The sequence below is a fragment of the Galendromus occidentalis genome, unplaced genomic scaffold (genome assembly GCF_000255335.2).
Source record: "Galendromus occidentalis unplaced genomic scaffold, Mocc_1.1 scf7180000077487, whole genome shotgun sequence".
Lineage (NCBI taxonomy): Eukaryota > Metazoa > Arthropoda > Arachnida > Mesostigmata > Phytoseiidae > Galendromus > Galendromus occidentalis.
The window spans coordinates 275,649-288,295 of NW_003805475.1; the positions used below are offsets into that span (position 1 = coordinate 275,649).

The 12,647-nt window shown below is 52.5% G+C and overlaps 3 protein-coding genes across 3 annotated transcripts; 2 read left to right on the plus strand and 1 right to left on the minus strand.

Annotated features, from left to right (window-relative positions):
- The first annotated feature begins 2,497 nt into the window (after positions 1-2,497).
- Positions 2,498-4,803, plus strand: eIF2Bdelta (eukaryotic translation initiation factor 2B subunit delta). The gene is made up of 6 exons (XM_003745965.1): positions 2,498-2,648; positions 2,755-3,031; positions 3,127-3,439; positions 3,542-3,772; positions 3,871-4,048; positions 4,172-4,803. Exons 1-6 carry the CDS (start codon positions 2,547-2,549, stop codon positions 4,553-4,555), a joined length of 1,485 nt encoding a protein of 494 aa, XP_003746013.1. The 5' UTR covers positions 2,498-2,546; the 3' UTR covers positions 4,556-4,803.
- A 548-nt stretch (positions 4,804-5,351) lies between these two features.
- Positions 5,352-7,557, plus strand: LOC100902945 (serine/arginine-rich splicing factor 5). The gene is made up of 7 exons (XM_003746001.2): positions 5,352-5,452; positions 5,539-5,717; positions 5,809-5,905; positions 6,026-6,095; positions 6,769-6,845; positions 6,987-7,077; positions 7,177-7,557. The coding sequence occupies exons 2-7, from the start codon at positions 5,543-5,545 to the stop codon at positions 7,555-7,557; spliced, it is 891 nt and encodes a 296-aa protein (XP_003746049.1). The 5' UTR covers positions 5,352-5,452; positions 5,539-5,542.
- Positions 7,558-11,320: 3,763 nt separating this feature from the next.
- strat (RAB interacting factor STRAT) lies at positions 11,321-12,317 on the minus strand. The gene is made up of 3 exons (XM_003746002.2): positions 12,283-12,317; positions 11,852-11,987; positions 11,321-11,686 (listed from the first exon to the last, which is right to left on the minus strand). The coding sequence occupies exons 1-3, from the start codon at positions 12,315-12,317 to the stop codon at positions 11,513-11,515; spliced, it is 345 nt and encodes a 114-aa protein (XP_003746050.1). The 3' UTR covers positions 11,321-11,512.
- Between the last annotated feature and the right edge of the window lie 330 nt (positions 12,318-12,647).

A 12,647-nucleotide genomic window follows, 5' to 3' on the forward strand; every position in this document is an offset into this window, starting at 1 on the left:
ATAATGACCGTGAGTGTAGTGCGAATTCCGATAGATCCCGGGCTTGGAGCAGGGAAGGCGAAGTGCGATGGGTGGAGAAAGCTGGTCCGATTGCCTCCGGAAGACTTTTTCATTTTCCTCCTTTCTGGCGGCTCATGGGTCACCAGGTACCGCGGCCGTTCTGCTCCTACTCACAAAGAACGTGTTGCTTGTGAGTTAGCTCTCTCGAGCGATCCGAGGCTGGCAGTCTCGCTGCCTCCACGAGATCCCGTTCTCGATCAGTCGAGTGAGTGAGCGAATTCCCCATGTGCATGTCGCATTCGTGCTGCCCATTGCCGTTTCCGGAGCCTCGACCGAAACTAGCTGCCAAAGGTAAATAACGGGGGAGCCATTGATTGCATCATCCGCTCCGAACGCCTCGGCACATATGGGGCTCACCGACTCTGATAATCTCACCGGCTGATATTCGATACTGATGAATCGACCATGAGAACAACATTCGGGCTTCGTGGGGCTCCGACGCTGACATTCATCGACTCCACGAGTGGTAGGGCAGCATATTGTAGCTCACGGTAGTGTCTTTCCGAACATCTCGGGCTGTCACTTCCAGCGGCGTGCGATTTCTCTGATTCCGATGCGGCAACGATCCGAGGCCGTGATCAGGAGCTCAGTCAGTCGAGATCCCATCCGCTCCGGATTGGCAATCTGCTGGAGGAGCCGCAGCCAATTAACCGGGTCCCGGAATTTACTCTCGAGTGGGTCATGCGGTGCGGGCGCACCCGAATAACGTGACGATTTCGTGGAGGGCAGGACATCACGCGTCTGGAGACTTGAGTCTGCTCCCCGGAATAAAGCGTCGACGCGGAATTCGGAGCGTGCATGGGATCCATCGTGTTTGGGTTCGATCGGGTTTTTAGGTTCGAGACGCGCGATTCGCACAATTCATCTCGAGTGAAAGTTCTGAGAAGGCCTCTCAACGGGGGCAGACCAGGGACCGAGAGAGACTTTCGGAATCATGTTGAGGTTGAGGGCTCTCACGATGTCTGAATCCTTTCAGAAAAAAACGAAGAGCAAGAAGAAATCCGTAGCTCCGGCTCAACCAGACCGACAGAAGGACCCGGTGCCTCAAGTCCAAGGAGAGAATCAGAAGGAGCTCCAGAAGCTTGTGCCGAACATAACGCCGGCTCCTGCTCCTGAAAGCGTCCAGAAACCTATCGAGATCAGAGAAGTTGCGAAGCCAAAAGTACCGGTAGGTCTCGGCTCCGATTCTCGAGCAATGGTCGCCCGCCCCTCTGATCTCGTCCCGATGTACCTACTTGGCGAGATCGGGGTTCATTAGAGTTTCTGAAACAGTTCGCTCTCAGCTGTCGGACTGAGCGAATTCTTTCGTCCTCAGGAAGTGTCTATCATACCGATCGGCGTGAATATCATACCGGCGCCGGCACCATCGGCAGAAAGTGCAGCTCCAGGTAAGAAGAAAAAGAAGAAGCGAAACAAAAAGAAGGGTGGCCAACAAGAATCAGGAGAGTCCGAATCTTCGCCAGCCGTGACTGTTATACCCCTGAACAAAGACCCCGGCACGATCCCTGCTCACCTTAACCCCGCTGTTGTTCTAGCTCGACGTAAGTTTACTCACAGGTCTAACTTCGTTTGTTATGCCGTGCAAATCTTAACTTGAGCCAGATGCCGTCTTCAGTCCTAGACATGATCTAAGGCTTCCCTTGAAATACAGAGAGTGAACCCACGGGTCCAAAGGTCATCGAAGCGTCACCGGTCGTGACGCTCATCGGATCGAACAAGAAGGCTCAGGGACACGGCGCCCTCTACAGTCCTCCCCCGAGACCGCAATTAGTTCAAACGCCGCAAGAGGTGAGTGCGGTTTTCGGTCAGAAGCATTTCGGGACACGGAGTCGCCTGTCGCCGATGATACTCGGTTCCGGGGAACTTTTTCCAAGACGGTCCTTCTCTCGCAGGAAGTCGTGCCCGACGACAAACTCCAGACCATATCCGGAGGGTTCAAGTTCCCTTCTTCCCTACAACCGGTTTTCGAGACGCCGGAGAGCGTAGCCGTGTCCACGGGCGTGGTATTAGACACAGAGACGAGTGGAGTCCTGACCATAGTCCCCGTTCGCCAAGACGGAGTCAAGAAAAGGAGAAATAGAAATAAGATTCTGCCCCCTTGCTGCGAGCTTAGAGGTACCTCCGGACTCGAAGTCGTCTGTCCTCACTCGAATAAACCGATTCTGAATTACAACACCGTCGTGAATGAAGACATTGAAAAAAATCGACAACTCCAAGAGACTCAGGAATCACTCCAGGTGAGCAGGGTGTTCGAGCTGTTGATCACAAAAGACGAGTTCACCCCCGAAGCGCATCCACTAAATAGACTCTCATTGGCATTCCCACAGCGAATAGAAGACCCTGAGGTTCTTGGTTCGCTCGCCAACATTGGTCATTCGGTCACTATAAAGTTGATCGGTGGAGGCGTCACCGAGAAAACCGTTCACAACAGCAAGACAGGACCGGGAATCGGAAGTCAGACAATCGTCGTTGAGGCAGCCGACGCCATGAGCAAAGAAAAAGCCGATAAGTCAGCCCCGGTCGTGAACGGCATGAAGCCGGAAGACGCTGAAAAAGCTCGCCTGAAAGCAGAGCGAAAAGCTGCTTTCGTGAGTATCGTGCTTTCCTCCCGCATTCACTCGTGATTTTCATTTGCTCTGCCGAATTCGAAATCTCTTGGTTTTGTCTCCGTGTTGATGGAGCATGCTCTTCCAGGAAGCGAAAAGAGCCGCAGAGCAGGCCGCCGATAAAGATGGGGCTGGCAAGGAGAACAAGAAGGAGTTGACGAAAGCTGAGCGGCGCGCCATACAGGAAGCTCAGAGAGCGAAGAAAGCCCAAGAGAAAAAGGGTCCCGCCGACTCGAAAGACGTCAAGGCAGAAGAGAAACCAGCGGCGAAGTCTGGGTCTACCTCAGATTCGCCATCGAAGCCAGAAGAGAGCCCTTTGGGGAAGAAGAAAGATATGCCGACCAAGAAAGTGTCTTTCGCCGACAGTAAGTACAGAGACCATCCTCGCGATATGATGATATGGTGCAGATTTGATTGATCGTTGATTCTCGCGAACTTACAACGACTGCTTTCCTCGTAGTGAAATTCGCTGCGAATCCCTTCGTCAACATGCACAAGCGACGAGACAACATCGGCAACTTGTTTAGAAGCGTGGACAGGAGGAAGAAGGACGACGGCGGTGGCGAGAAGAGGCCATCGGTACATCCCGCGATTCTGCAGCTCGGTTTCCAAATCGCGGACGGCGCTGTTTCTGGAGCCAACGACCGATGCGTGTATATGCTGGAGGCTTTGAAGAAACTCGCGCAGGACTTCGGATCCACTGAGTCCCCTGAGTTGCACGATGCTCGGGAACTGTCCCAGGAGTTCTTCTCCAAAATGGACTTCAATGTCGCGTAAGTGATGTCTCGACAAGATCCAGTCTTCCAACCCAGAGTTAACCCCGGAAATGTCCCCGAGAATCGAATCACGAAGCTAATCGTTTCCTTCATCAAAAGTTTCCTGAAGGAGTGCCGGCCTCTCAGCGTATCGATGACCAATGCTCTCCGACACATTAAGCTCTCGATGAGCGAGGACGAGTCGATGAAGAACGCAAGCCAACTTGCGAGCACCATTATCGACAACATCGATGGCTTTCTTCAGAACGAGATCACATTAGCGAGGCGTGCCATTGTCGAGATAGCCAAATCAAAAATCCATGATGGTGATGTCGTTCTCACCTATGCCAGGTGAGCTAACAGAAATGAAATTATCTCTTCAATGAAATTATTCTCTGCTGCGATGGCGATTGATTCATGATTTCAAGAGCTTCCCTCCTCTTCTATAGATCGTCGGTGGTCCTGGATATTTTGACTACTTGTCATGACGAAGGCAAACGATTCTCGGTCGTGGTGGTGGACTCGAGGCCTGCTCTGAAAGGTCGAGAAACGCTGAAAACTCTGTGCCAGAAAGGGATCCATTGCAAATATGTCTTCATCCATTCGGTGTCCTACATCATGAAGGAAGTAAGTGTACCGCCTCCCGATCCTGGATTCTCTATGGAAGTCTGCTGTAGTGCACGGTTCTCTTCTCAATTTTTTTTCTCGGCGAATCTAAATATTCATGCCTCTTCTTTCTCCTCCATTCAGGTAACCAAAGTTCTCCTGAGCGCTGACACCCTTTTGGCTAACGGTTACGTGGCTTCGCGCGTAGGCAGCTCGCAGATTTCCATGATCGCCCACAAGATGAACGTACCTGTCCTGGTCTGCTGTGAAACGTACAAGTTTTCTGATAAAGTACTTGCGGACTGTTTCGCCGGCAACGAGTTGGGTTCTCAGAGGGAATTCCTACAGAATCTCAGCGAAAAGCGGAAACAGCTCTTGTGCACAACTCTGTCGTCGACTGTGAGCCTTGTCGATTTGACGTATGACATCACGCCACCAGATTTCGTCACGATGGTCGTTACGGAACGTGGAACTCTACCTTGCACATCGGTTCCGGTAGTCCTTCGAGTGAGACAGAATATAATCTAGGCAGAGAGAATAATGAGTTAACGGACGGCAGAGGCATCAGCGTCAATTAGGTATATTTGTTCGGTTGCGAAAAAATTTAGCGAAAATATATTTTCGAGAACATTGTGTTGATAACGCGGAGAGCGGCTGTACAGAAAGGTTGAGAGCGCGGGGAAGCGCTCGGGGACCTCCGTTTCACGGAGAACGAGTTGTTCTCTGAAGCTATCCGGGAGATCAGCACGCGGGAATAAAACACTCATACCCACGAAACCTCTGATTGATTCTTCAAGTCGCGCAAAATCGGCTCAACGATTTTATAGGTATGAGCTCGAATTGATCTATTCCGGCGGATTATCACGCTCCTTGTAGGAGCTACGTGCGTCGCCCTCTACATTCGGAGGACCGCTCCCTCCAAAGGATCACCCGAGCAGGTGGGCAAGGCGCATGGGGGTCTCTCTCTCCTCCGCTGTTTCGATATTGCAACACTTGTCACACCAGGAAAGTACTTCCAAGAGCTGAGGGTCGAATCTTTTTTTAGGGATTCTCTTCAACGATTAATTATTGAAGGAGAGCGAACTCTCACGGGGCTCGACCCGTGAATCCGTCGGCTCCGGATCATGCGAAACTCTTATTGACGGATCCCCTAACAGCACACGCAGAGAAGCCCCTCCCCCGTTTCCCATTCCAGCTCTCCGTTCAACTTGAGCCGAGCTGAATTCCAACCGGAGAAAAGGCGGTTGAAGCCTTCCCTGGGGGTTCGAGCTCGCTCTCTCGCTCCGATCCCCTCTCCCACTTTATGAACCCTGAAGTATCCTAAGTGAAGGTTCTGGCCTGTCGTGTTTCGATCAGATTCGATTCCGATCCGAAATTGATTCTCTGTGAGGAGCAATCACCTCGCTCTCAATACCGACATCATTTGTGAGTTTTTGAATAATTTCAATGATTCGTGATTGTTGAACGCCCTGATCGCTCGGTCTCACGTCGGGAATTGATTCGTTCCGAAGCGAGATGAGTGGGAACCGTGTTTTCATCGGGCGCCTTCCTCGTGGGAGTCGCGAACAAGATATCGAGAAGTTCTTCAGCCGTTGCGGTCGTATACGGGGTATAATGCTCAAACGAGGATACGCCTTCGTGGATTTCCGCACCGACCGGGACGCATCAGACGCGGTCCACGACATGAACGGTGAGCCTCCAAAGAGAAACCCAGGGCCCTGGCGGGATCCCATCTCCGACCACCTAATCATAAGAGACGCCTCTCATGACGAATTTCGCAGGGAGGTCTATGAGAGGTGAGCGCATGACTGTGGAAATCGCTTCCGGTCGCCAACGCAAGGGGAGTCGTGACCAGAAACACAGGAGCTCAAGTGCGAGGTGAGCATCTGACGGTGGCAGCTCGAGTATTCGCTGTCGGGGTTCACGAGGCTCGGCCGCATCCTCCTTGGGACAGTCGACCAATTGGTCCGAAATTCCCGGTTCGTTCATTTGTTTCAGAAACGATGCTTCTTCCAACGGAGAGTACCAAATAGTTGTCGAAAATCTGAGCTCCCGAATCAGCTGGAAGGTGAGGAATCGATTCTGAGAGGGTCTCCATAGATCGTTGCAACGGGAAGCGACGTCATACCGTAAAACTAATGATTTGCTTTCTGCCGTATAAGTGCGTTTGCGGTGGTAGCTGAATGTTCCTCCAATGCTTGATCCTTGTGGGAAGCAAATCAGAGCAAGCAGACTCCGTCGCGTCTTGAGGGTGGCTGATCTCCACTCGTTGACGTTTAGCTCGGGGCGACTCCTCGTCAACGTCTGAACAGAGCTCAATACTCAAGAGCGGTGTTCCGTGGATGTCTAGTTCCTCATCGAGATGAGTCACGGTGCTCGATCACTGTCACCGAAACGAAAACATCTCATTCGTTCAATTGATGCTCCCAGTCAATGCATTTTCGGGAGTCGAGTGTCTTATAGACAATCAAATCATTTCGATCATTCGATCAATCAAGTCGAATGTCTTCATCAGGACAGTCTCTGACTGACTCCCAGGTCTGTGGTGGTGAGCTACTGAAATAAGAAGCGACAACAACCTTAGAGCTTCGAAAACATTGTATTTCGAATAAAATGATGAAAGCGAATCGCCTTAATCTTTCCTGGAGAAGTCATTCATTTTATCGTAGTTTTAATCCGAAGACCGGAATGTTCTTAAGGGTTCACTGACGTTCACCCTAAAACCACATCTGTCCTCGCAGGACTTCAAGGATATGATACGCCGTGAAGATATCGAAGTCGTTCACGTAGACGCTCACAAACTCCACAAACATCAGGGGTGAGTGCCCCGGATCTCATTCCGCACATTTCCTCATTTCTGGGTCCCCCACCGATGCTGCTGCCTGGGGAGCCTTGAGCTCCTCAAGGAACGAGCCTTTAATTCATCTTGAGATTAAGGTTCGATATATGGATCTTGCAGGATCGTCAAGTTCAGAACCCACAGCGATCTGAAGCGAGCCATAAAGAAGTTCCAAAACCGAGAGATTGAGGGTCGTCGACTCGAAATCACGGTAAACAACTAATATTGATTCACGAGTTTTATTTTGTCGCTAAGAGTTGGATGGAACCGGAATGACGCTCAATCGAAGCGAGGATTCTCATGTTCACAGGAAACGCGTTCAGGCAGTCGCGAGCGATCCGGAAGTCGCGATAGTCTTGACCGGAACCCTCCGAGCAAGAAGAGGTATCGCTCTCGAAGCGCATCATCGGTGTCTCTTTCGCCTCGACCGAAAAGAAAAGCCGGAACGCCGACCTCTGATTCCGGCTCCGCAGAAAAGGAAGCGCTGAATCCGAAGGACAATCCCCCCTATCGCCGTGAGGGCGTTGTCAGTCAAGCATCGAGATCCAACAGTCGCAGAATCTCGACTCCCGATGGGAAAAGTAGTCCAGGGACGTCCAGTTCCCGCTCGAGCACCCCTGCGCGATCCAAAAACGCATCTTCGAGCTCATCCGGCTCAGAATCACCGCCAAAAACACCGGACAGCCCTTGAGATCGGGGTCCGCCGCCTGCAGTAAGCAAGGGAGACCCAATGTGCGGAGGCGATTCGATGTGGCGAATGCCCCCACCACATGATAGAAACACCGATCACGATAGTCGGTAGCAAGATTATGTATTCAGATCATAATAATCGATCGTAGAACAATATTGTGGCAGTCCATGAATGAACGAATAGCTGACTCATTGAATAAAATCATGAAATATGTTCGCTATCATCATCAAGGAGACTTATTCGTCTCTTGCTCATCTGTCCTCTTCTTCCCACTTCGCGGGAGATCCTCGAAATAGATAACGAAGATAGCAGAGCACAGAATGTGTCAGAAGGTGAGTTCTGATCAAGTCCCGCTCAGTAGGACAACCATCGTAGTGACTTCGCAGACCTCCCTGTTACCCATCCCATAATCCCCTAGTTCGCTTTCTTTCCACTCAGACCTACCTGATGCAGTGAGAAGTACCGAAGTCCAGATTCTTAGCTACGCCTGGCACGAGCAGATGCAGTCAGGACCCTCGTTGAATTCCCCGCAGAATTTGCGAGAGCTTACCATATATGACTTGACGTACCCACGGATTCTGACGGCGCCAGACGGAGGAAGCGCGGGGGGCGTTCCTAAATCAGAGCTCAGACACGAACGATGTACTGCTCTCGCTCGGGTATCCCGTGTGTGTCAGGTACCCTTACGCTGAAAGCTTTCCGATTCTCCCTCAAACAGCTCGGACGTTATCAGTCTACGGTCCATACGAACAATTATTCGGACAACCATCAGCAGCGTTTCCGATGCTCCACTACCAGGAATTTCCCATGGGGACCGCCGTGCACCAGCAGGAGCAGCAGGCATCCGACCCGATAGCTGACCAGGAGCTCACAGTGGAAACCTCACCACTCGACGTCCCAGAAGACGGTCAAGAACAACTGATATCCGCTGAGGAACCACCGTTCACGATCATCCAAACTTCGTGGCCGGGTGTGAGTTACGGTCCTTGGCAAGGCTTCGATCCATCTACAGCTTGGCAGGTCCCCCAGGACACGCCCGAATCTTCTCCCGAAGGTCCGCAAACAGCAGACCCAGCTGGTGGCACTCGGGAGGCCTCAGGGCCTGAGGAGTTCCCCAAGAGTTCTACGGGGGTCACCCAAGGGGCTTTCGAACCTATCCCGGACTGGGAATGCGCTCCCAATCAGCAAGGTACTCCTGCATTAGGACAGCAAGAAAATCTTCATCCTAAATACGAGTATGAGCACGCTGTGAGCCCAACGGAATCAAACGATGTCGCTCCGGAACTAAATCATATACCGGGTCAGACGGTAACGTCGTCTCTTGCCGACATGATCCGGACTCAAACGACCGACCCTGAGCCTACGCATTTGGCTGACAAACTAGAGGCTGGTGCGAGCGAGATTGGGGACCCCGGCCCGATGCTCCCAGCCCCAAATCCCCAGGAGATAATAAGCTCGGCACGGCCACGACCAGTCAATGACTTTTTCCGCGCGCATCGAGAAACGCCTCTTGAGAACGACTCCCCTTTCCCCTTGTTCCCCGACGAGATCTCGAAGGAAAAGAAGCCTGCAGCAAGATTGTTCCCAGAGTTTCTGCTTTCTACGGTCGCTAAGGGGAACCCGCCGTCTCTTCCAGCTCCCCGAGAATCTGTTTCCCCGGAACTTGGCGGGCCTACACCCTTGCGCGGCGTGAATCCGAACAACATCAATCGCCGTGAACTGAAACGCTTGATGCCAGACATGGTGAAGAAAAGCGTCAGAGGACGGGTCGCATCGGCGTCTCTTCTGCAGAGGAAAGAGGATAAGAGTCTTCCGAAGCGCCGGAAAGCCTGGAGACCCCCCGAGGAAAGGACCGCTTCGATGTCTCAGGCGAGCGTCGACTCGGAGTCGAGGGCACCCCTCTCCCCGCCTTCGGCAACTACTGTTGCCGAATTAAGTGCTCTTGAAATAGTGGTGAAACGCGACCAGCCGATACCCGAACTGAATCCGAAGGATCATCGGGTAATCGAGATGTGGAATTCCGGTGATTCCCTCGAAAAAGGAATCAACCCCAGGAGGGTGGCACCAAGAGCCGCTATCGAAAGCGTGACTCCATCGAAAAAGGAAGCATTCACGGTGGCGAAGGATAAGACTGTCGTGCCTGGTCGAACTTCAAAATACGCAGATGTGGGCCCCACGAAAGAGAGCGGTGCTATGCCGCAGGCTAAGGGATTCGGGGTTCTGCCTCGTTCGAATACGATAGTCTCAGCGAAATCTTGCGGGGAAAAGACTCCGATGGCGAAGACTGGGATCATCTCTTCAGCGAAGAGAAGCGGGGTGATCCCCCTATCAAAAAAAGGCGGTTTCATTTCGAGCAACAAGGGAACTTCTCCCGACGCGAAGAGAGTGAACCTTATTCACCCGGCGAAGAGAGGTGGGATTCTCCCTCCTGCGAAGAAGGGCAGGGCTCTACCTCCCACGGAGAAAGGCGAATCTCTCCTTTCTGCGAAGAAAGGCGGGGTTCTCCCTGTCTTGAAGAAGGACGGGTCTCACCCTCTGGCAAAGGGAAACGAGGTTTTCCCCCCCGCGAAGTTTGGCGAATTCCTCCCTTCCGCGAAGAAAGGCGGGGTTCTTCCTGTCTTGAAGAAAGACGGGTCTCGCCATCTGGCGAAGGGGAGCGGGGCTCTTCCTCCCGCGATGAAAGGCGAATTCCTCCCTCCCGCGAAAAGTGGCGGGGTCCTTCCTCCCTCGAAGAAAGGCGGTTTCCCTCCTGCCTCGAAGAAAGGTGGGCTTCTTCCTGTCTCGAAGAAAGACGGGTCTCACCCTCTGGCAAAGAACAGCGAGTTCCTTCCTCCCAAGAAGGAGGGCAGGGTTCTTCCTCCCAGGGAGAACGACCGGTTGCTCTTTCTGGCAAAGGAAAGCGGATTCCTTCCCCCCGCGAAGAAAGGCGGGGTCCTCCGTCCCGTGCAGATAGGCGGGAATCTTCCTCCCATGGAGGAGGGCGGGGTTTTCTCCCCGGCGGAGGATGGCGGGGTTCTCTCTCTCGCGAAGAAACGCGAGGTTGTGTCTTCTGCGGAGACAGGCGAGGTTATTCCTTGCGCGAAGGAAGGCGGGGTCCTCCCTCCCAAGGAGGATATCGGGATCCTCCCTCCCAAGGAGGAGATCGGGATCCTCCCCCTCGCGAAGAAGGGCGGGGTTCTCCCCGTTGCGGAAGAAAGCGAGCCCATTCCTTCCGCGGAGTATCGTGAAGACGCTGCGTCTGCTAAGGTAGCGGTGGCTTTTTCTCCCGTGGGAGAATGTGGGGCGTCTTTTCCAGCGGAGGAAGTCAGAAAAAATGTCACTGCGAAGGCTGCGGGAGTCGAGGGAAGATGTTCTGGGCCACAGACGAACGGATTCGGGAACGAAAGTGAAGAAGATAGACTCGCGCCTCGAGTGAAGGGATGCACACCCATTCAAGAAACGGACACTAAAAACTCGGCGAGGGGCTCTGTGGGGCTCGGTAAGTTGAGGGCTCAGGAGAAGTCGGTGATTGAGGCACCGGAGCCTGTCCGCCGTACGATCGAAGCTACCCCACTTGGCAACCTCGGAGGTCAAGCCGAAGGCGCTCCCGGGGCGGCGAAGGGACTTTCCAACTGGGAGGACAGGGATAAGAGGGCGAAGCATGCAAAGAAGAAGAAGAGCCATATCACGAAAGACTCGAGGAAATTCAAGTCTTGTGGGGTCAACTGAGGAGGCGCCTGAAGGTCCTGCCTGAACCCAGGAGACTGTTTTTTTTGGTCGTGTTAAAGTATGCCACGAGAGTATCCATTTTATTTGCTCGGAAAATATCGTTATTTTCTTAATAAAATATATATCCATACGTTTGCGTGATCAACGTTACTGTACAGGACGAAAGGCGTGTTATTGCAGGGGGTGCCGAGAGTGTTGACGCCGAATCGCCAGTTCACAGAAAGCTTTCCTCGTCGTTTGCAGCTTTTCACTTGGAGTCAGGTTCATTCTTGACTCTCGCTATCGCCACGAATGCGGTATCGTTTGGAGAGTCGAAAATTCCCAGAGGACCCCGCTCACAGTCACAACACGTTAGGTAGCGAACGCCACTTGGTGAAGGCTTCGTCATCCCGATGTTTTCGAAAGTCATCAGTGATTCCACCTGGAAGAATGAAAAGATGGATGAATGTTCCTTCGATAGGACGTAGTTGATGGTCCCGAGAGACGTAAGCCCGGCTTTCCGGCTCTGCACGACTTATACCCAGCAAGAGATCCTGTAAAGCCGGAGATCAGTTCGAATGAGAAAGACACGGAAAAGGACACAGACCTTCCAGAACTCCTCTAATGTTTCGAATGTCTCCTCAACACAATCAGGTTTCGGGACTTGCATCTCCTGTTTGAGATAAGCTCCGGTTTGCTCACAGAGTATCCGCGAGCTGCAGTGAGGACACTGGATTTGGAACCTGCTCGAGAAAAGAAAAGTTATCGGAACAGTGCTGGAATAGATCTGGATCTCGACCCCCAGCTTCGCTCGAAGGGAACAGAATCGATTCGGATCGATGAGACTCAGGCGTTCCATTGGCTTTCGAACCGATGGCAGCGGGAGCGGGGGGCTCTGCCGTCTATTTCATCGCAACGAATTCGAGTGACACCTCGTGGCAAATAGGGAGACCGACTCCTCTGAAGTTCTCTCAGGAATATACGCCGGAACTCATCTGAGAATGGAAGGGTTTGACGCTTTCTCGATTCAGAACCTACTTGTTTTTCCCGTCTCTCACGATCTCCGTCGACATGTTCAAGGAAAAAGATCGACAACTAGGCTGACGAACTTCTGGTGATCGTATAAGAAACGCCGTCGAAGATCTCAGCTAGTCTGAAGATCTGCCCAAGGCTATTCTAAGTCTGGAGCCGACGCCGGTTGTTTTCGTTCGAGTTTCTGCCGTCAAATGATGTGTGCTTCCATTTTGAAAAATCGTCTGCTCCCACGGTCCTCGACAACCCTCGTTGGGCGTGAAATAGGCCGTTTGCCACCGAGAATAGGCATCGAGAAATATTCTGATCGTTACAGGGGTGTTCCGCCCGAGGTTGGGGAGCCAGGAGTAGAAATTCGATGGGGATTGCGA

Excerpts from the sequence above, each read along its gene's own strand:
- strat (XM_003746002.2), bottom strand. The coding sequence starts at position 12,317 with ATGTCGACGGAGATCGTGAGAGACGGGAAAAACAA. Across the intron at positions 11,988-12,282 it reads GTGAGAGACGGGAAAAACAA|GTTCCAAATCCAGTGTCCTC; the intron begins GTAGGTTCTGAA and ends TTTCTCGAGCAG. Across the intron at positions 11,687-11,851 it reads CATTAGAGGAGTTCTGGAAG|GTGGAATCACTGATGACTTT; the intron begins GTCTGTGTCCTT and ends TCATTCTTCCAG.
- LOC100902945 (XM_003746001.2), top strand. The coding sequence starts at position 5,543 with ATGAGTGGGAACCGTGTTTTCATCGGGCGCCTTCCTCGTGGGAGTCGC. Across the intron at positions 5,906-6,025 it reads CACAGGAGCTCAAGTGCGAG|AAACGATGCTTCTTCCAACG; the intron begins GTGAGCATCTGA and ends CATTTGTTTCAG. Across the intron at positions 7,078-7,176 it reads GTCGTCGACTCGAAATCACG|GAAACGCGTTCAGGCAGTCG; the intron begins GTAAACAACTAA and ends TCATGTTCACAG.
- eIF2Bdelta (XM_003745965.1), top strand. The coding sequence starts at position 2,547 with ATGAGCAAAGAAAAAGCCGATAAGTCAGCCCCGGTCGTGAACGGCATG. Across the intron at positions 3,440-3,541 it reads AAAATGGACTTCAATGTCGC|TTTCCTGAAGGAGTGCCGGC; the intron begins GTAAGTGATGTC and ends CTTCATCAAAAG. Across the intron at positions 3,773-3,870 it reads GTCGTTCTCACCTATGCCAG|ATCGTCGGTGGTCCTGGATA; the intron begins GTGAGCTAACAG and ends CCTCTTCTATAG.